The 21,595-nt window shown below is 35.8% G+C and overlaps 2 protein-coding genes across 2 annotated transcripts; one reads left to right on the top strand and one right to left on the bottom strand.

The window, feature by feature from the left end:
• Nucleotides 1-5,310: 5,310 nt before the first annotated feature.
• On the top strand, nucleotides 5,311-11,882 carry LOC120006610 (histidine kinase 5-like). Its single transcript, XM_038856693.1, has 13 exons — nucleotides 5,311-5,371; nucleotides 6,199-7,124; nucleotides 7,656-7,712; nucleotides 7,982-8,209; nucleotides 8,296-8,389; nucleotides 8,475-8,681; nucleotides 8,889-9,019; nucleotides 9,160-9,209; nucleotides 9,573-9,910; nucleotides 10,029-10,132; nucleotides 10,482-11,267; nucleotides 11,376-11,534; nucleotides 11,629-11,882. The coding sequence occupies exons 2-13, from the start codon at nucleotides 6,408-6,410 to the stop codon at nucleotides 11,752-11,754; spliced, it is 2,997 nt and encodes a 998-aa protein (XP_038712621.1). The 5' UTR covers nucleotides 5,311-5,371; nucleotides 6,199-6,407; the 3' UTR covers nucleotides 11,755-11,882.
• Nucleotides 11,883-12,476: 594 nt separating this feature from the next.
• On the bottom strand, nucleotides 12,477-16,874 carry LOC120005277 (glutamate receptor 2.7-like). The gene is made up of 5 exons (XM_038854823.1): nucleotides 16,571-16,874; nucleotides 14,181-15,520; nucleotides 13,774-14,086; nucleotides 13,273-13,679; nucleotides 12,477-13,184 (listed from the first exon to the last, which is right to left on the bottom strand). The coding sequence occupies exons 1-5, from the start codon at nucleotides 16,851-16,853 to the stop codon at nucleotides 12,585-12,587; spliced, it is 2,943 nt and encodes a 980-aa protein (XP_038710751.1). The 5' UTR covers nucleotides 16,854-16,874; the 3' UTR covers nucleotides 12,477-12,584.
• Nucleotides 16,875-21,595: the final 4,721 nt, after the last annotated feature.

The following is a 21,595-nucleotide window of genomic DNA, read 5'->3' as shown; positions in this document are numbered from 1 at the left end:
CTTAGATAGAGTAACGGTCTGTGATAATTGAATCAAACACAGCCATTATAACGAGTTGTGAATGAGCGCATAGAATCAACGTGGAAGCATCTTAGTGGCGTGGGTTTGTACTTGTTTGATGACTGGTAATAAAACCATAAAAGGGGTGGAGTGATGACTAATGACTTACTCCAATAAATACGAACTTAAGTCCATCTCCTATTTGCCAATAATTAATTATCGTGAAAAATTAAATTGATGATTTTGTTTTTCAATAATAATTAAGACCCCATGCTTGTTAAATATTTGTTGAGTGTATATGGATGTTGTTTGAAATTCCATTTATATAAAAATTAAAATTAAAATTAAAATGGCATTACACATGCTGACATGCCATGGAATTATGATCTTAAATTGAGGAGGTGGAATAAAATCGCATGTTAGTGAGGTTAATTATTTTCAACATTCTTTCTTTTACCGTTTACGACCGCCCAATCAATAAGAGGCCACCTTTCTTCTTGGACCACAAATAGGCCATGATGCATCTATGAACCGAAATCAAACCTAAATTAATTTGGACCACAAGAGCCCATATCCTCATTTTAATAATTAATATGACCCCCTCATTGGGCCTCAATGATTTTGGACCACAAGAGCCCTTTTGATTTGTTAACCAAAAGAGCACCTTCGGAGGCCCAATATATATACATATAGTAAGTAATAGTATTCTCTTCTCTCCTCTCTTTATAATGGTGTTTTTTTTTTTTTTTTTTTTACTTTCCCCTTCATGGGAAGGGAAGGCATGGTATTTAAAATCATGGAAGTATGTATATTAAGGTAACGTGAGGTGGATGTAGTCTGAACAAACTTGGTTGTGGGTATTGTGAAAGGTGGCTGCTTGAGAGTTAGACAAAGCAGCCGACCATCAATATCCTTTAAATTCAAGTTATAACTTATAATTGCTAGATTCAAAAGCCAACTAACTGTATGGTCTGTCTGAATGGAATTGTTTTTTCTTCTCCAATCGCATTCTAGAAAACCCACATCCACATGTGATTGACACTAAACGATTGTATCATGTATGTGTGTTTGAGCATTATATACTCACAATTAAGACTTTGATGGTTTGTTTGGACACTTTCTTTTAAGCCTAAAATTTTAGTGGGTGTTTTGTTTTCCATTTAATTGTTCAAACATTGTTTCTTATGAGAAGGGGAAAGTACCACAATAATTTTAAATAAATTTTTTTTTTTAAAAAAAGAGCAACAATAACTTCCTCTATCCTAGCTCTTTTTAATTAATTCATAGAATTGTGACAATTGTCCCTTTTGGATCCATTAATAATGCACCTCCAAAAAGAAAAGAAAAAAAAGAAAAAAAAAACTCAAATATTTGATATACTAAAAGTGCATTGTGGATGACAAACAACTAACCCAATTAAAAGATGGTATTTTTAATGATGAAAGTTATAAATGTGATTTTTTGTTTTGAAACTCAGGATGTCAATATTTAGTGAAAGTGACAAGCAACTCAAACTAGAACCTCTGCCTATAGGAGCTGAGCTAGGGCTTGCTATGGGCAACAAAACCCGGAGTGGTGTTGCCCACTATCCTTAAAACTGGCCCAAAATGATCATATCCATTATAAAGCCCATGGCCCACCTCTACAATCAGGATTTCTGCGCGCGCACACATACATACATATATATATATATTTTATTTTTTTTAAAATGATAACATTTCGAGAAGAAACAAAATTATGCCCCAAATTAACACATCCATACTAATGTTCCAAATTAATTGAACTACAATGGTCAATTCGAATCAAAATGTGCCAGACTCTCCACCACTATCAACACCATAGACATGAATTGCATCAGCAAAACTGTCTGTGATGTGTTATTATTTATTAATAATCAACTAATATATGTCCGACTGAGTCACGTATAATATAAAACTATATTATATGCATATATATGCCCGAGTCATACTAATAATGGATTAGCTGGTTCTATGTAATTGGCTTCACTTAAAGGAATCAAGTGGGCCCCAAGCCCACCTGATATAGATTGCTCCGGTGGTGACGTCCCCATCTGTAACTCGGTGCGTCTGCGCAGCAACAAGAATGCTCGAATCCCATGGAAGTCGCGCCTTTTGGACTGGACACGTAAGCCGAGCATTAGCTGCCTAAATGTACCATCTACAGCTTGCCACGTAGCATTTAAAAAGTGCTGACATTCTACAATTGCATGCATGTGAAACCCAAACTCATCCATGCAAGATCCATGAATAATTATATATATTAATTAATTAAATTGAATTATCTCATTTTTATCAATACTAATCCAAGCTGACCTCCAATGGTTTAATCAATTAAACTGATATGTATTGCACCATTCTCCATGGAAATGATCATTATTAATCAACTCCTTAATTAACAAATCAAGGCACATGAACCAAGCATTACAGTACAGATTCCTCTACCACGAGAAATTACCCTAATTGGTCCATTTTATGTGTTTTTTTTTTAATTCATATCAATAAATTATTAATTGGCTTTTATAAACCTAGTCAGTGATAGTGGCTGTACCACGTGTACCCAAACAATTTAATCATCTATTCAGTACGCATTATGTGTCTAATCATGTACTTTTATCCCAAACCGACTTCTTAATTTTGGGAGTTTTACTCTTAAAAAAAATAGTGTTGTTATACTCTTAATTTTTTAAGGGGTGTAGTCGGCTATCATATACATTGCATTCACGTTTTATTTATTTATTTATACAAAATTAGTTGACCAACAATGCAGGCTACACACATCGAAGTCATACATAGCCAACAAAATAAATATCAAAGTCGTAATATAAAATATTAAAGAAAACCCTAATAAAAAGGTAGCTAAGTATATATATATCACGTCCTTTTTAATTTCCTTCAAATTATATTTTGAAAAATTAAAAATCGAATTAACTAAACTGCAAACAAATTCAACATGGATTGATGGCTTAATTAACATATTATTTTTTGCAATATGGTCTAACCATATACATGTGTACACAATGACATGGCTTTTGATAAACAATGATGCATAATGGCTTTTGACAAAAATAATGTTGCTTGAGTTACTGTTTCGATCTTTTTTTTTTTTTTTTTTAAGTTTGAAACCCCTGCATTTCATTTCAAGATAACAAACGTTAAACCTAATGTCATGAAAGTAATAGGAATTTACAAACACCGAACAATATTGGATTTCAAAAAGAAATTACAAACACCGAAGAATACCGGAATTAGCGTTTCAATCAATTCATATATTTTTGCATAATCAATTGGATGCAACTTCCAATCTAGCTAATTAATTATATAAATGCATAATTATAAGCAGCCAATAAACTGTAAAGGAAGACTGACTACATACAAGTCCTCAAAACATGGGAGATCTAGTGTATAAAAATATATATACTATGTTCACTTGCCACTAATATACACAAAAGCTTTTACCTAGCTAGCTAGTGCAGTTGACTTGTCACATAAAATTCAACAAGAAGTTTGTTTAGTTTAATTGTTTTATATCTTCATATTAATATTAATCACAAATATGTATTATTATGAAATTCCCATTATTGTTGTCCAAAATTAAAAATAATAGCCGGCCCACTAAGACCACCATTTCATGTTATTTTTATCTTCTGTACTGAATTATTTGTTTTTCCTTGTTATTGGGTTATAAAATATAAATTGCAATTTTCAAGTTTTTAATTATACTCATATAAAATGTGCAACTTGGGTTATGGTCACAATTCTTAATTTTGTTGCGGCAAATGTTACCTGGCACTTTTAAAGGATCATCCGATGTGTCACTTGTGAGTTAGTGCCACGTGGTTCTCGATCTATTTGCATATACCATGAGAGTGAGTGAGTGAGCAGAGCCAGAGAGTGTCACATGAGAAATTAAAAGAAAGTATATAATATTATAATAATAATTATAGACACCAAAATGCCAGACGCATAAAAGGAAAGAATAGTGGCTTAGTTGTTTTTGTTGCATAAAAAAATATGCTATTTGTCTTTTTTTTTTTTATGGACTACACATACGCTATACCCACCATGTCCCTTCCAACTAAATTGTATTCAATATGTTGGTGCTCATAAAATATATATATATATATATATATATTAACTTCTCCCTTTCCTTTTATTGAGGTTTTATTTCCCTTTTATAAAGATTGTTAAAAAAAATTCAATTGAGGAATCTATGCTATGATTGTCTTTTTGAAGGGCTCAATTTTACAATTCGTTAATTGTTGCGATGAACCACAAGTAAAACAATATATTAGTAATTGATACTTGAAAAAAGTGATTCAAATAACATAAAACGATATCATATAAGTTTGTCATTGGGCCATCTAATATGAGATGCACGCAAAGAAGTTTTTTCATATGACTACGCGTGGTCTCAAGAAAATTGCTCTTAATAAGAGTCGAATTTAAATTACTCTTAATAAGAGTTGAATTTAGGACTTTTGAGAGTTGATAATTCAAACCGCTTTGGTCACATAAAGATTCTATAGACAGTTATACATTACATAAATAATTGTTCAATGCTTAACACGAATGTCAAAGTGGTAGTGTTGTTACAAGGCAGTCTTAACCATGATTACATAAATTATGTTTCTTTGTCTACTAATAATCCGAAATTCCGAACCATATTAGTTAAACTAATATGAGCAGACAAAATGCTTCTCATTCACTCGAGCGTCCTTCGCACTTGCCGTCTCGATACTCACCTAGGAATAGTGAAAGACTTGATGCTCGAACATGCAGCACAGAGAACCAAGACGAAGCAACATATATATATATACTATGTGTGTTTACAGGCATATGCGTGTATCTATCATTCTATCTCTATATGGTGAATGAGACCAAGGGGTGATTGAAAGCTGAGGGCTTTTGCAGAGGGTGGAAGACTCTGTCTGAATTATTTGAACAAAACTTAGGAACTGGCTTTGGTAATAAATAAAGGGGGTACCCAGATGGAAAGGCCAAGACTTCTCTAATATTTTTGACCTCCATTGCACATGGCTTCTTGGGTTTCTCTCCCCTCTTAAAATTTTTTGTTTTGTTTTTTCATTTTTTGGTTGCCTCACATGCATTCACTTCTCTCTCTTTCACTAAAAAAAATGGGGAAAAAATTGTGTCTTTCAGCTCCTCAATTGGTACCTTTTCTTTTTTTAATTCTATTGAAAAACTATTGACCGAGCAGTTGCAGAGAGATTCCTCAGATCTACAGTGAAAAAAGGTTTCAGGGCTTTTGTCAACTTCGGTTGTCCTTCCTTGTGCAAAGTGTGTGTTTGTGGTATTGCTTCAGTGGAGTTGGTTGGGATTCCCTTGTAAAGGTCAGTTTATTGATTGTTCTGGTCTTTTGTAATTTGATGTTTTTGGTGTTAATCTGGATGGAATTTGATTGAATATGCAACAAACTGTGCGCAGTTCAATTGTTGGGTTGTCAAGAATTTTACAGTTTTTGATTCGTATTGACTCGTTTTTGGCTGATGGATCTCAGTTTGGTACTATTCCAATATGGGCATGAATTCTTTCGATCAGAATATGGCGTCATTTTAGATAACAGAAGATTTTAATATACTTAAAATTTATAATTGGATGTTTGTTTTCTATATGATGCTGGTTTTGACTGTAGAACATATTTCTTTTTGTGGCTGTGACGTTTGAATTCCATGTGAGTTGAGATTGTTTACTCTTAGGAATCTCTTCATAATTGTTTGGGTGAGAAGGATGTGTAAAGTTTTCTATTATGGATTTATATTCAATTCTTTAATATACAATTCTCTGCTTTGAAATTATATACAGGTTATTGATACTTTTTGGTGGGTGATAGCATTTCATTCTGGTTTGATATAATGCTGCTTTTGGTTTCTTATAATTATAATGATTGTAAGAATGACGTTCGTGATTCTTTCTTAAAATCTTCTCTTTAATGTTCATAATTTTCCTTGACTTTGATCTGCACGTATTTCCATCAGTTCCTCTAAAGGTTCTTTTATCACATAGTATTCTTCCAGTTTTCAAGAGTCCCTTTTTGCAATTCTGTAGCTTTTGAAAAGATTACCGAATGTTTATATTTGGTTTTTTATTGACTTTTTTTTGGTAATAAACTTTGATCCTCACTGTGCGTTTCCATTCTGCAATTCATTTGCTTGTGCAGGTCACGAGGTACCCTCAAGTTTATCATCTAAAAGCAAACCGAAGCTCTTTCTTCTAGCTTATGTAGAGTTTGCTGTGTGTAAGTAGAAGTTTCACCGGTTAATATGGAAATTGTCTAAGAATGCGTATGCTGATGGACGGAATGTGATTTAGTAGCATTTGGAAGTTCACCTATGTTAAAGACTCACTAATCAAACGTAAGTGATACTCATGGTTTGTGAGATGGAGCTCGATCAAACTGAAGAGATGGAAATCGAAGCCCTCCCTTCGATGTGGCCTGAAGATATAGGAACTGAGGGAAAGCCATACAATGTAGAGAAGCCCGGAGGAGATCAAGATATGTTGGAAGAAGTCACATTCACACAAGATGCAACCATAGTTGATTACAAACGTCTTCTAGAGTTAACCAATTATACGGACAAAGGCTCTTCTCAGCTGGCGTACCTCGTAAAGAACTGGGAGGTGAAGCAGGCAAATGCTGTCCGCCTTCTTAGAGAAGAGCTTGACATCTTAAGTAGACAAAGGGAGGAGGCAGAGCTTAAGAAGTTGGAGATATTGGAGGAACATCGGTTTGAGGAAGAAAGATATGGCGGCGATAAACGTCCTGTTTCAATACTAGATGAACTTTACGATATATGGCAAGATGTGCCTAAAAGGAAAAGTGATGTGGTCATTCCAAGCAAGAGGTTTGAAATTGATGGCGACTATGATACTATCTTATACTGGAAGCAACGTGCCTTGCATTTAGAGAAAATGTTGGAGACCAGTGTCCAAAGAGAGCAGGCACTAATGGAGAAGTTACAGGAAAGTGTTATAAATTTGGAAAGGCAATCCTCACCAGTTGAAGAGTTGTCCCAGATTCTGAAAAGAGCAGATAATTTCTTACATTTTGTGCTTCAAAATGCTCCTGTCGTCATAGGCCATCAGGTAATTATGAGTTGTAATATGAGGTAAGATTCTATAGCATGCTGTCTGTGAGGATGTTTCATGATGATCCTAGTTTGTGGCTTTGAGCTACTTCATCTGTGAATGCTATTGACTGTCCTGGATGATCAGTTAGATGCTTACTTGAAAGCAGATTTCTTTTAACTAGACTCCATAAAAGTTTGAGTAAGATTTCCGTTATCATATCATATTTTGTTGATGATATTCATCTAATAGAGACAATAGGGAGACTAACAGAATCATTCTGTAATGTTTCCATGTATTAGTATTGACAAATATTCACTGACCAAAAAGTTTAACATTTGAGAATCTTCAATGAGGGTAACTAAGTCTACAAGATGGGATCTTACTTGGGTTCAGCTACCCAAATTTTTATTATACCCGGGTCTCACTTGCTGTTATACTAAAGGGTTTTGAATTCTTTCATATTATAGCTTGTATGGTTGTTTGTGTTGTCATGATTAGGGTATATTTCCTCTGCATGGGCTAATTTTTCGATTCCTTTTCTTTCAGGATAACGAGTTACGCTATCGCTTTATCTATAACCATTTCCCAAGTTTGAATGAGGAGGTAATACATTGCAAATGAAGTTATGTTCAAGGTTTGATAACATTTATTTTTCAAGGTTTGAAGATTGCCGCAAGGTTATATTGTTTTTTTTTTTAGTTACATTTTGAATTTGGTCTTGGCTTCAAAATCTGATTGAGTACTCTCACTGTGAAGTCGTACATTTTTTACATAGCATTTTATTTTTTAATATCATCTTCTGCTGCGTGTTCAAAGCATTATTTGCAGTGAGCAGTTAAAAATGCATTGAAGACCTTCCATTTTCTTTTCAGGACATTATAGGGAAGACAGATGTAGAAATTTTTACTGGAGCTGGTGTTAAGGAATCGCAAGATTTTAAGAGAGAGGTTTTGGAAAAAGGAAAACCAGCAAAAAGAGAAATAACTTTTGAGACAGATTTATTTGGATCGAAGACATTTCTCATATATGTGGAACCTGTCTTTAGCAAGGCAGGGGAGACAATTGGTGTTAATTATATGGGAATGGAGATAACTGATCAGGTAAACGTATCTTCTTGTTAAAATCATAAAGAATATTTTCTTTGCAATGCTCAAGAATGATTATTTATCTTCTTTTTGTGAATCAGGTAAGGAAAAGAGAAAAGATGGCAAAGCTTCGAGAGGAGATAGCAGTGCAAAAGGCCAAGGAAACAGAACTGAACAAAACAATTCATATAACAGGTTTGCTTGTTACTAAAAATTTTAGCCAAATATATTCGAGGAGGTTTTCAAAGCAGCAAAGGCTTACCCTTTATGATTTTCGCAGAGGAGACAATGCGAGCTAAACAAATGCTCGCAACCATGTCTCATGAGATAAGATCTCCTCTCTCTGGAGTTGTTAGTATGGCTGAGATTCTTTCCAGTACAAACCTTGATCGTGAGCAGAGACAGCTACTGAATGTCATGATATCTTCAGGCGATTTGGTCCTTCAACTAATAAATGACATTCTGGACCTTTCCAAGGTTGAGTCAGGTTCGAAATTCAACCTTGTTGTGAGGAATATGTTTCTAGAATTCATTTTAATTGACTTAAAAGTAAGCGGCTAGGCCTTATATATCGTTTCTATTGTTGTGAGATTCCAAATGATCCTGTAATGGTTGATGATAACCACCATGATATTTCTTTTTTGTTTTGATTCAAACTGACGAGGAATTCAAAAATAAATTTTCTCCTGTTCAGGAGTTATGAAGTTGGAAGCTACAAAATTCAGACCAAGAGAGGTCGTAAAGCATGTACTCCAGACTGCTGCAGCATCACTGCGGAAAATTTTGACCTTGGAAGGACATGTAGCAGATGATGTTCCCATTGAGGTAAGAGTAAAAAATGCTGGGAAATGAGGCATAATTATAACAAAGTTTAGATTCATTCTTACGAGGTTTTGTCCACGAGTTTTTTCCTTTCTTGAAGTTGGCTTTCAAGTTATGTTCTCAACATTATGCATCAATTTCAGGTCATTGGTGACGTTTTAAGGATTCGACAAATCCTCACAAACTTGATCAGGTATATACTCACTCGGAATTCATCAATTTAGCGTCCATGGCTGTTATTATCTAGATAATATGCGATATGTATAAATCTCCTTTTTATCATGTTATAACCTTTAAAATCCTTGCTTTGATCATGTCATATCCTCTAGTTATAGCCAAATTCAACTAGGGACTGATTTTCACAGCGTTGTTCTTTTTTCTGGGACTAACGATCATGCTATGCAATGTAATACCGGATTTTTCATAGTTTTGATTCTTTGATGTTATTTCTAAAAAATAAGTGTGTGCGTGCCTATTTTTCACCCTTTTTTTCTGCAAATTTGTTACTTATGTTCTTGGTTCTGCTGGAAAATTCATTAGTTTCTGTTACTTGCAGCAATGCAATCAAGTTTACCCATGAAGGAAAGGTAGGAATCAAGCTATATGTAATACCAGAGCCTTCTTTTATGAAAGAAGGACTTCATCAGAGGTTGAATCCAGATCAGTCAGTTGCAAATGGGCAGAAAGAAGAGAGATGTTTATCGACATCTCAAAGTAACAATTTTCAAAACGGTTTTCATGGTCACAGAAATGGTGAAGGCGTGCTTAACAATGAACCTAGTTCACCTGCCCTTCATGGAAATTCCATGGATGGAGATATACAGGATCAACACCAACCTGAAACAACAGTGTGGATACGTTGTGATGTATATGACACTGGAATTGGAATTCCTGGTATAAACTTAATGCTTATTTCTGCCTCTTGTCTATCCATTGAGACATTTCCATCACTAGAGTGCAAGCCTATTTATATGGAAAAAGTACCAATGCATGTTTTCTCATAATGTAACAGAGAATGCTCTACCGACTCTATTCAAAAAATACATGCAAGTCAGTGCAGATCATGCTCGAAAGTATGGCGGAACAGGACTGGGCCTCGCAATATGCAAACAGCTGGTTAGTTCTTCATTCAACAATCACTAACGTTTAGTTTTTCTTCCAGAGTTTATGTGAAATTGCAATTACGATACCTTCTGTTCCGCATATGCTTCCTGAAGTCATGACATTTATATCTTCATCCATCTATGATATTCGCTAAAACTAAGCCTCATTATGTTTGGCTCTTAGCTGATACAATGCTTGCTCAGCTCTCGACTTTACTCAAATTCATGCTGTGAAAAAATTCCTTGCCTTTGTAGTCGCTCTTGTATTTATTATCAAACTTCAGTATGGATATATGATTTTTATCTTATAGGCACCATGACTTGTCACTAAGCTCTTAAGTCTTAATATACATGTACAATAGGTAGAGCTCATGGGTGGCCGCCTCACCGTGTCTAGCCAAGTGAACCGTGGATCCACATTTACCTTTGTGCTACCTTACAAGGTTTCACCAATATGTGATACTTCTGATGACCCTGATGAGCTCTCGGATATGGCTGATCATGATGCTGTAATTGATGAGGATGTTACCGAAGGCTTTTTCCAGTTCCAACCCCGCACTCTGGGTACCCTATTTTCTTCTAACGGATCCACCAGGAATCAAAAATTGCTGCCAGAGACACTCAATGGGTTCCCAGAAGATTCTTATTCATTTCCCTCCAACAATGTTAGACTAAAAGAGACAGTTTCAGTTGAGGATGCTTGTTCTACTGTTGAAGTTGCGGAGACATTATCTAAACCTGGAAGTTCATTGAGTCAAAGCCCAGATTCTGATGACAGGAATGCAGTTTGTAGCAAAAAACAGTGTCAATGTGGCAGAAATGAGTGTTTCCGAAATCCCATCACTGATTCCACCTCGCATTCGGAGGCAAGCAGACAGGAGGAGGCAACGGCAAAGAGAAGTAAACATGAAGGATCATGTCAGAGACAGGAGAAATCTGATACAAGTTCACCAAGCACGTCCGGTAGCACTGTTGTTGCACCTAAATCACAATCAAAACCTAAAATCCTTCTTGTTGAAGATAACAAGATTAACATAATGGTGACACGGTCAATGATGAAGCAGTTAGGCCACACCATGGACGTCGTTAATAATGGAGTTGAAGCTGTGCGTGCAGTTCAGTGCCGTAGTTATGATCTTATTCTGATGGTAATTTCTCTAACCATTATACTTAGTTATTTAATTTTCAAAACTTTGTTGATTTGAGCTGAGAACTCGATTCTAAGGTTTAGCTAATGTTACCACGGGAAATTTCAGGATGTCTACATGCCAGTTATGGATGGCCTTACAACTACAAGATTAATTCGATCTTTTGAAGAAACCGGGAACTGGGATGCTGCTGCGAAGGCTGGCATCGACCTAAACAAGTCTTCTTCAGATTCTACGCCTTCCGTAAAGCGGACCCCAATAATTGCGGTGAGGCAAAAGTTTCCTGTCATCTACATAGCTACTAACATTGCCTCTTTATATTGTTTGTCTAAGCTGATGGAATCTGGTTGTGCACATGCAGATGACAGCAAATTCGTTGTCTGAGAGTGCTGAAGAGTGTTATAAAAATGGTATGGACTCGTTTATTTCAAAGCCCGTCACTTTCCAAAAATTAAGAGAGTGTCTTGAAAAACACTTATTATTATAAGTTTCTAATTAGATCCTGTAAATTGATCCTTGTATAGAAAAAATGACATGTCATGAAATTTTTGTCACCCATGTCATGTTCTTAGCAGCCATTACTCTCCTTTTGTAAGTTGTACAGATATTTTTCAATTTTTTCTTCTCTATCTCCAAGATCTTTTTGATATTTGTTGTTCTAAGAGTATAAGAAGCTTTGGATCTGACGATGGAGAACAAAGAAAGTGTTCTGCAATACTACAGGCATGCATGCAAGGTAATAGGAAATGTGTAATGATATCAAGTGTTCTTGTTATTTTATCTGAATCAGTATAACTGAAGCATATATTCCTGTTATTTGAATACACAGATACAGATACATGCACACACAAGCACAAAACTATCCTTATTGTTAGGTGCAAACCAAAGTCCCACATTGGCTAGACATGGAAAAGATGGTGGATTTATAAGTGTGGACAATATCTTCATTGGTATGAGACCTTTTGGAGAGCAAATTCGTGCGAGCCTAGTCCCAAAGCGTACCAATGTGGAGTCCCTAGTCCCAACACCTTATTGACAGACAGATCAATACATAGACAAATCCATCTACGCTAATTGCTAAACCTAATTAATACACACATTACTATCAGACTAAAAAATGTCCAACTGCCTAGAAAATCATTGTTAGTTGCAGATTTAGATGAAGAACAAGGCTCAAGGGTAACCTAAGGTTTTGTATCAGTAGAAAAGTAGCCAAAATGGGAAGTCGGTTTCATTAAATTAGATTTACAAGGCTAAGTCTACAAATACAATAGATATGGCTATGTTGGAAATCTAGAGGCAATGAGAAGATCTATTTCAATTGTTTTCATGAGTTCTATCAGGAGTTCTTGGCTGTTTTTGATCAGGATTAGCATGCTCAATAATTATTGCCATCTCTTGAGCTTGTTGAACATTTGGACCGGTATCTCCACGGTCAGGAGAAGGCGTCCCCTGTTCTCCAAAGAAAGTGAAACTATGATCATAGTTTGACGGACTTGGAGGGCTGTGGGTTTTTGGAGAGGTATCAACCCGTCCCTGGCCGCTCCGGTCATTGAATTCACTTTTCTTGAAAGTGTGTGAAGAGAGGTCTTTCTGGTTGAAGATTTTCAACAAATCAAGGATTCTACTCCATATTGAAGGTCTTGACTCAGAGTGCTTTAACACATGCCTGTGCTCATAAACAAACATTGCTGCAAATAGGATGAGTGCTGCTACTGAAGCAAGTCCTGCAATTAGAAATAATCCCTTGAAACTATTAAGACTAAGCCTACTAGAAGAGACCGACGTGCTAGAGTCTTGGCAACTGCTTTGCTTCACTAGCCATGCATTCTCAATCCCCTTAATTTTATCTCCCTCAGTCACAGTTAATATAGCCCTTGAAACATCAGGTACCAGAGGGGAATTTCTTGGGAAGACCTGCAAAATCCAGAACAAATCAAATTCACAGTTAAACAAAGGGACTTTGAGGCAATGGTTTCAGTCGGAGCTGGAGGGCAAAACTTACAAAGCCAAAGCCTGCAGTTTTAAAAGTTGGTTCAGTCATGGTATATTTGTTGCAATATTTCGCAAGCAGCAGCCTGACATAAGGTACTTCATCAAAAGCAGCTTTTATGCCTCCCTTTGAAGTGCCTTTGGTGAACAAATCATGACATTCGTCAACTGAACCATAAAGTATTAGCTTTGATTCATTAAAACCCAATCCTTTCAAAAGTTCATAAACAAAAGAACCTTCTTGGTAACCCACATTTTCCCCATGCTTGATAAGCTGTTCCACATCAGTAACGGTGGGCTGCAGCCGCTGTACGGTGAGTAAACTTGCGAGACTGGCAGTGAAGCTTTGTGTGAGAATCAGAACAACAAAGCACCAAACCACAACTACAAATCTAGTCAAGTTGCTCACCACCCTCTCCCCTGCAAATAAAATTCATCATTCATTGACCTCTGATTCAATGTTCAGGTTCCTCTGGTTGTTTGGTTTTTAAAAAAAAGACAGAAGGCAACTTACGATGTGCGAAAACCATGGTAGAAAATGAGAACCAGAAGCTTGTGCCAGCTTGATGGGCAGGTGAGCCGCGGAAGTCTTCATTGATCCGGTGTTCGAGAACCCAGACCACGAACCCGATGAAGACAAAGAAACAAGCACTGGTCACCCAAAGGTCCCATGTCAATGGCTCCAGGAATACCCATGCATTGTAGTTCTGGTTGTCTGTGATTGGAACAATCATTGACACACCAGATTCCGTGTATGGCAATGTGAAGTCTACATACTTGGACCTGTTTTCTCTGATTGTTGTATCTCCCACCACAGCGTCAAATGTCTGTCCATGAAGAGATGATTTCATTAGGATCAGTCAAAGTAAGTTTTGATTGCATGTAATGCAAGTTTGATGAGGAAAGATGGGAGAAGTTTACCCTAAGATACACTTGGTAGACCAAATCATCGTAAGTGGCTTCCTTTCCATTGGGCTGAGCATAGGGAATGAACTCATACGAAACAGCATATGGTAAAGCTTCCATGACAGCATCAAAGATGGCTTTGCAGTAACCATCGACTTTTTTGGAGTTAGAATCGTTTGTCACCTGCACAAACTCAGTGAAACCAGACTTGGTAGGAACTCCTATTTTCAATTTCTTCTCATTTGTAGGCATTTGCAAACCCTTTGGACTTGATGTGGAATCTCCTGGCCATATAATCGGTGCGAGAATGCTGGAATTGGGAGCAGAATGTGTAGTTGAATTAGATGAATTCAGGTTTCTTACAAGTCCTCTCTCTGGTGTCCAAAATCCAACTCCTCTTGCTCCATTTCCATTTATGTTAACTATCTCAAAAGCTGAAGAATGTAATTCTCCATTGACCAGTTGAAACTCTCCAGAAATTCCTTTGAATCTTGTGCTTAGCAGTGCTTGGAGAAGCACCGGACCGTTCTGGGAAATCCCAATTGATTCGAGATCAGTTGATGAATTGGCAGAAGCATTAAGGTTTTTGAAAATCAAGGAGTTGGTGGAATTCACTGCAATTTCAGCCGCCAGGGCTAATGCCGTGGTAGCATCATATGCACGTAACCCAAAAACATTCAGTTCAGCATCGAAAACCGTTGGATTGTCCTGTTGGAACTTCCTCTTCCAGCGAACCTGGAACTCTTCGAGCTCCGTAGTTCTTGGAAGATAAGGTTGAACACCCAATAAGCCTTGCATGGACTCCATGACAGAAGCATTGATTGAACTCAACAAATTGGTCATTGAAGTTGTCATGATCCAAACATACCCTTCACCCATCATTCCAACCTCTTTAGCTTTGGTAAAAACCCTAGACCCCAAAGAAGGCAACATGTGTACTATGAACACCCTTGTTTGCATTGTCATTAATTTGTACAGCTCTGCCTCAATCTCCACGTCAGTGGCCAGAGAACTGACGACACTTCGGTAAGCAACTCGGGTGTTCCCTGCTAGCAAGGCATCAGTTAAGTAAGGCACAATTCCTTGTCCATACTCATTGTCCACATAAATGAGGACTGCCTCTCGCCATCGAAAAGCTTGTGTGATTGCACTAATGGCTGCTACTTGAGAGGAGTCATTTTGGGTGGCTCGAATGAAGTATGAACTGTGAAAAGATGTGAGGGAAGGGCTTGATGCAGTAAAGGTTATGGTGGGAACATGAGCTTTGTCTCCAAGTTCAATTATGAAGTTTGCTTGCATCGTTGTTTCAGGGCCTAGTATGGCTTGCACTCGTACATTCTTCATCAAGTCCAAAGCTGTTCGTTTGGAACCAAAGTAGGAAAGGGGGAAAAAAAAAACACACTTTGTCAAACCCAATAATCATTATTAGACTAAAGTAGAATAATTGAAGAACAAATGATTAGCTAAGACTTAAAAAGCTCTTGTCACTTACTTATGCAGATCCTGAGATTATCAGTGTTTCTTTATGTTTTATATCATTTCTTTAGTAGTTCAAAGTCAAATATATATGTGCCTGTTACGATCATCCACAACTTGGAGATCAATAAAACTATTAGAAGCAACAGCTAGCAAGGAAGAAGTTTAGGGTTTGTTTGGTATCACTTTTGTTTATTATTTTTTATTTTAGTTTTCAAAAATAGAAAATAAAAACAAAAATTATTGTTTGTTTGTATTTTCTGTTTTGGTTTTTATGAAACCAAAAATAGGTTTTCAAAATTTTTGAAAAAAAAAAAAGGTTTTTAAAAGTTTTGGAAATAGAACTAGTTACACTTATTATAGATTGCACTTTCTTTAATATTACAGATTGCAAATTGCATAGAGATATGAAGACAATGATCAAATATACTTTGGGTTATTGTTTTATTAATTATCTTTTTTTTCTTTCTGTTGATGTTTTCAATGGTGAATTACGTTGCAATAGACATGGCAAAGGCTGCAATTATGAAAAATATAGTGGTGTGGATATATTCCATTATTATGAAAATAGAAGAATAAACACACACTTTTTTTTTTAGTTTTTGTTTTCAGTTTTAAGTGTTCAACCAAACAAGTTTCAATTTTATGTTTTATGTTTTAGTTTTTTATTTTTGTTTTCAAAATTTTTGAAAGTGATACCAAATATAACCTTAATTGTTGATTAAATGTCAGTAGCTAAACAAATCAACTGTTAGTAGATGCTTTATCTTAGTTGAGAAGCATAGATATGTCTAGACACGGACACAGACACATATATTCCATTTCAGAGATGCACAGTTTTTTCTATTTTGTCGGTGAGAATTGGCATATAACTACATCAAGTTGACATTGAACTGAACTAGTTTAGAGAAAAAAGAGAGATAATTAACCTGCTGAAGCTGCATCAACAACACCTCCATTGGAGTCCCTGGAATGCAAGACAAGCCTGGTTTTATAGTCAGCATGTGAGGCATAGAAATCTGAGAGAGCCATATTGATGGAGCTTAAGCTTATCTTCCCAAATCCTGTTTCCAGTTCAAGAACAACTCCAACATTAACTGGGATTGATGTTGTGTTGTTTTGTGCCAGACCCATTAATCTTGTAAAACCAAGAATCCACAAAGAAAGGAAGACAAAGAAAGAAGAAAGCTTGGCAGGGTTAGTCTTCCACATATTTGACTTTGAAGGGGGGAAGATGTGTTGTTCAGGCTCTAATTACACCGAGTATATATAGTCAGAGGACTGTTAATTAATTATGACAGCTCCTCCTGTGACTTTAGCACAACTCTTCATATTCAACTAATTAAAATATACGTTATTCCCTGTTTGATTGATGTATCTTAAAAGATATCCATTGTCTTGTAGCATCACGGTTTAGCTTAGACCAAATCAAAGTACGTACTTGTTGAATATTCTTAATTTGCTTAATTATACATCTTTCAGTTATTTAAGATAAAAAGTTACTAATTTTCTTTTCCTTATTTTGCAGAAATACCGAGACTTCGCACTTTTAGTACTTTGTCTGAGTGTAAAATATAAGACAGAAAGAAAATTGTAAATGGTAGTTCATTTCCTAATTAAGCGCATTGTGATGTACACAAGGGTTTTCTAGATGTTAACCATAAATGTTAGAATATGCTCAATCACTTATATATGCTGTTAAGCATAAAAGATAAATATTGCTCAAGGAAACCATCGCTGGGTCTTTTCTAGGAAATTATCTTTTGATGTGTAATAAAATTTGTTAGAGTAATTGATTGAGTGACAAAAAAGAAAAAAGGATTTTCATGCCAACCTACATTTGCATATAGATGTAGATAGTTTTTGTCTGCTACTGATGTCCTAATCATCTTCTTCAATTCCTCTACAATTGACTACTACCTTGGACCATTCTCCATGCAATGAAGGCCACATAAAAATAGAGAACGTCGGTAATGTTCTCAAGGTTCAAACCCAACTAGTCTTGGGTCTTTGTTTCTTCTAATACAAGAAAAGTTTACTTGTAATCATCTGACCAAGGTCCATAAACTTAACGTCTGAATTTGAAATTCGAAGTGTCTGGAAGAGTAGTCACTAACTGGAGAGTTTGTTTGATCCAGTATCATGTGCAATAGATACCGCCAGTGACTCCAAATCATAGACTTCAAATATTGACTGTAATAGTCCATGTAAAGTGTCTAAACAAATTTACTTCCGATTCATTCATAAACAAAGCTAGTGTCCACAGTTTATGAACAGACTTGACTTTATGAACACCCAATAAGCCTTGCATGGAATCCATAACAGAAGCCTCGACTGAACTCAGCAAATTAAATTGGTCATCGAACTTGTCATGATCCAAACCGCACCCTTCCCTCATCATTCCCATCTCTTTAGCTTTAATTAGTGTAAACCCTAGACCCCAAAGAAGGCAACATGTGCACCATGAACACCCTTGTTTGCAATGTCACTAATTTGTGCAGCTCTGCCTCAATCTCCACATCAGTGGCCAGAGAACTGATGACACTCTGGTAAGCGATTCGAGTGTTCACTGCTCGTAAGGTGTCTGCCAAGTAAGGCACAATTCCTTGTCCACAAAAATAAGAACTACTTCTCGCCATTGAAAAGCTTGTACAATTGCACTAATGGCTGCAGCTTGAGAGGAGTCATTTTGGGTGGCTTGAATGAAGTATCGATTGTGGAAGGATGCAAGGGAAGGACTTGATACAGAAAATGTGATGATGGGAACATGAGCTTTGGCACCAAGTTCAATAATAAACTTTCCTTGTATTGTTGATACAGGGCCAAGTATGGCTTGCACTTGTACATTCTTTATCAAATCCAAAGCTGTTTGTTTGGAAATGAAAATTAAAAAAAAAAATAAATCAAACCCAAGACTAACTTAATATTAATTTCCTTGTATTGTTGATAGAGGGCCAAGTATGGCTTGCACTTGTACTTCTTGATTAAATATCAACACCTTAACAAATCATCAGTCGGTTATACTATTATTAGTCAATAGTACTTTAGCTTATTTTGAGATGTATATTTATACATATAATAGTCTTTACAGAGATGCACAGATTTTCCAATTTATGAGTCATAAACGAGAAAAAGTTCTAAAACTAATATTTTATTGCTAGGCCATAGCTCTTGCATCTCCAAGCCTAATATTAAGAAGAAATTGTTTTCAAAATTTAAATCCGTTAAACCTAGACCAATATAACTAGTCAAAACCAAACCCAATCGAGATGAATAAAAATGGGCTCATTTTCAGTGTCATATCCACTAATATAGATAAAAAAAAAAATTACATTTCAAACCTCAGAATCAGAAAGTTCAAAGATTATCTATTTGTGTGAGAACTTTCATTTACAAGCGCTCTTCTAACATCCAAAGCAACATTTTCATTCTATCATTAATTTTACAATTACTTGATGAAATTACCCAAAAACAACCTTAAGAAGGCTTAACACCGCTTGTAATTAACGGCCGTTTCATGCAGAAACCCAGATGCCCCAATCACCCAAAGTTCAGTCAGGGGGAAATCAATATGATGCAATGAAAATTAACAAGAATCCCAGTATATATTCGCTGAACTATGGAGGAATATATAACAACATCAAGTTGACCTTGATCAGAACTAGGTTGAGAGAGAGAGAGAGAGAGAGAGAACCTGAGGAAGCTGCATCAACAATATCTCCATTGGAGTCCCTAGAGTTCAAGACCAGCCTGGTTTTATAGTGACCATGTGAGGCATAGAAATCTGAGAGAACGATGTTTATGCAGCTCAAACTCACCTTCCCAAAACCTGTTTTCTGGTCAAGAACAACTCCTACGTTAAGTGGGATTAATGTTGTGTTGTTTTGCGCCATGCCCAATTTAGTAAAAATTATAAGAATCCACAGAGAAAGCAAGAGAGGAAAATAGGAAAGCTTGGCAGGGTTACTCTTCCACATATTTTTATGAAGATTGGCAATTACTTTGACGAGGAAGATATGTTGTTCAGGCTTTAATTGGGAAAATATATTGAGTGCTGAGAGATACTCAATTCAGTGCATGGGGAGGGCTCAATGTTTATATACACAGAGACAACTCCTTCGAGTGTGTGACAGATGGTTGTAAGAGATTTTCAACCAATATAAACTAATTATATGCCACCATCTATTTAATCTAATTAAGCAGGAAATATGATGTAACATATATATGAGTAGTAAGCACTTCAAATTAAAGATTTTGAGTTCATATCATGCATGAGATAAGGTCAGTAAAACAAAATAAAGAATATGTTAACAGGTCAAGTATCTTTTCTTGATAATCATCAATAGTAGCATATGTAAACAAAAATGAAATATATAACTCAAGAGTACAGGAATGTAATTGTAAGTTAGTTCATAAGTGTGGCTGGTAATCTTAGAATATGTTGAAATCTCAATTACATGTTGATAGGCAAAAAAAAAAAAAAAAAAAAAAATTAAGAAAATAGTCAAGGAAACTATCTCATGCAGCTGATATTGCTGGTGTGGTTATGCAGCATACTGTAGGTGTTGATGGGGTTTTGCAAAGTACTGATGATGTTGCAGCAGCATATTTGGAGAAGATGGATCACGTGAAGAACTCAAAGCGAAGTTGGGCTTAGTTGATTATTTTCTTATTATTATTTTATCTATTTCCTTTTATGAGTAACTATGGTTATTTTGGTCTTTGTTGGTTTCCTACGTGTGGCCTATTTAAGTTGTTTTAGGGTTGTGGTAAACTCAGTTTTTCTTTGGGATATATTTAAGTTGTTTTAAGCTTTTGCTATCTATCCACAACTATAACTTGCACGTCAAGTTAGGTTGTCAAGAGCTTGTTTGATCTTTGTGTGTCTGATTTTCTGTGTTCACGGTCTACACTGCATCACTATCATGGCTTATTTTTTGAGAACCATCCGTAGATATGCAAATATTTCTTGTTTACTAATTGATTGTGAAAGCAAACTTAGCTTTTGAAGACCAAGAATACTAAACATGGCTCCTTTTCTATGAAGTATCCTTTGATATGTAACGAATTTGTTGAGTAATTGACAGATCCAAGCGGAAAGGTTTTAGAAATTTCAATTGCCTGTACAAAGAGAAAAGAGACTACCCTATAATATGAGAACAGCCAATCCCAGTAAAAATTTTGACCCCACTTATTTTCTATATGTAAACGTAATCGCCAAGATCATAAAAAAAAAAAAAAAAAAGTCAAGAAATGATTTGTTTTAATATTCTTGCTGATTTATGCAAAGTTTCTTTTTTTTTTTTTTTTAAATTTCAAACAGAAGTCTTTTTAGTTTTTGCTCATGCTTTTGATCAGTGATTAAGTATGGAGTTTCTTTCTCTGGTCACGGTCTCTGCCAGGAGTAAGAGTCATATATATGCAATACATTCTCCAGTGATTAAAAAATTTGACTGCAACAATAAATGTGCGATGTTTAAAGAAAAATACTCTTGATTCATTCACAAATCACAAACATAACTTGTGTGATGAAGGATGCCCTGGGATTATGGTAAATGAGTAACAAAGAAGAATCCTTTCTATAGAAACAAATTGAAACACTTCATTGAGGCATATAATCAAACATATGATTAATAATAACTGGTCACAGTACTCTTTTCACAAGTCAGCAGCACATAGCAACAAAAAATTGAACCCTACAAACCCACAACACATCACATCACAACCCAAGATCAAAGTTAATACAAAAATGATATGTGTCCATAATTTTGGTGTCCATAATTTAGGTGACATACAAAATGGTCTTCCACACTTCTCCTTATGCCACCTAAATTATGGACAATTATGAACACCAAAATTATGGACATGTAGTGCTTTTGAAGCTAATAACGAATAACAACTTACAGCAGCAGAATTTTGACTGGCACACATTTCAGAAATAAAATCATCAATCA

Source organism: Tripterygium wilfordii, chromosome 9 (genome assembly GCF_013401445.1).
Source record: "Tripterygium wilfordii isolate XIE 37 chromosome 9, ASM1340144v1, whole genome shotgun sequence".
In the NCBI taxonomy this organism is placed as follows: Eukaryota; Viridiplantae; Streptophyta; class Magnoliopsida; order Celastrales; family Celastraceae; genus Tripterygium; species Tripterygium wilfordii.
The sequence above is the reverse complement of the archived record's forward strand: the minus strand, read 5'-3'. Positions and strand labels throughout refer to the sequence as shown.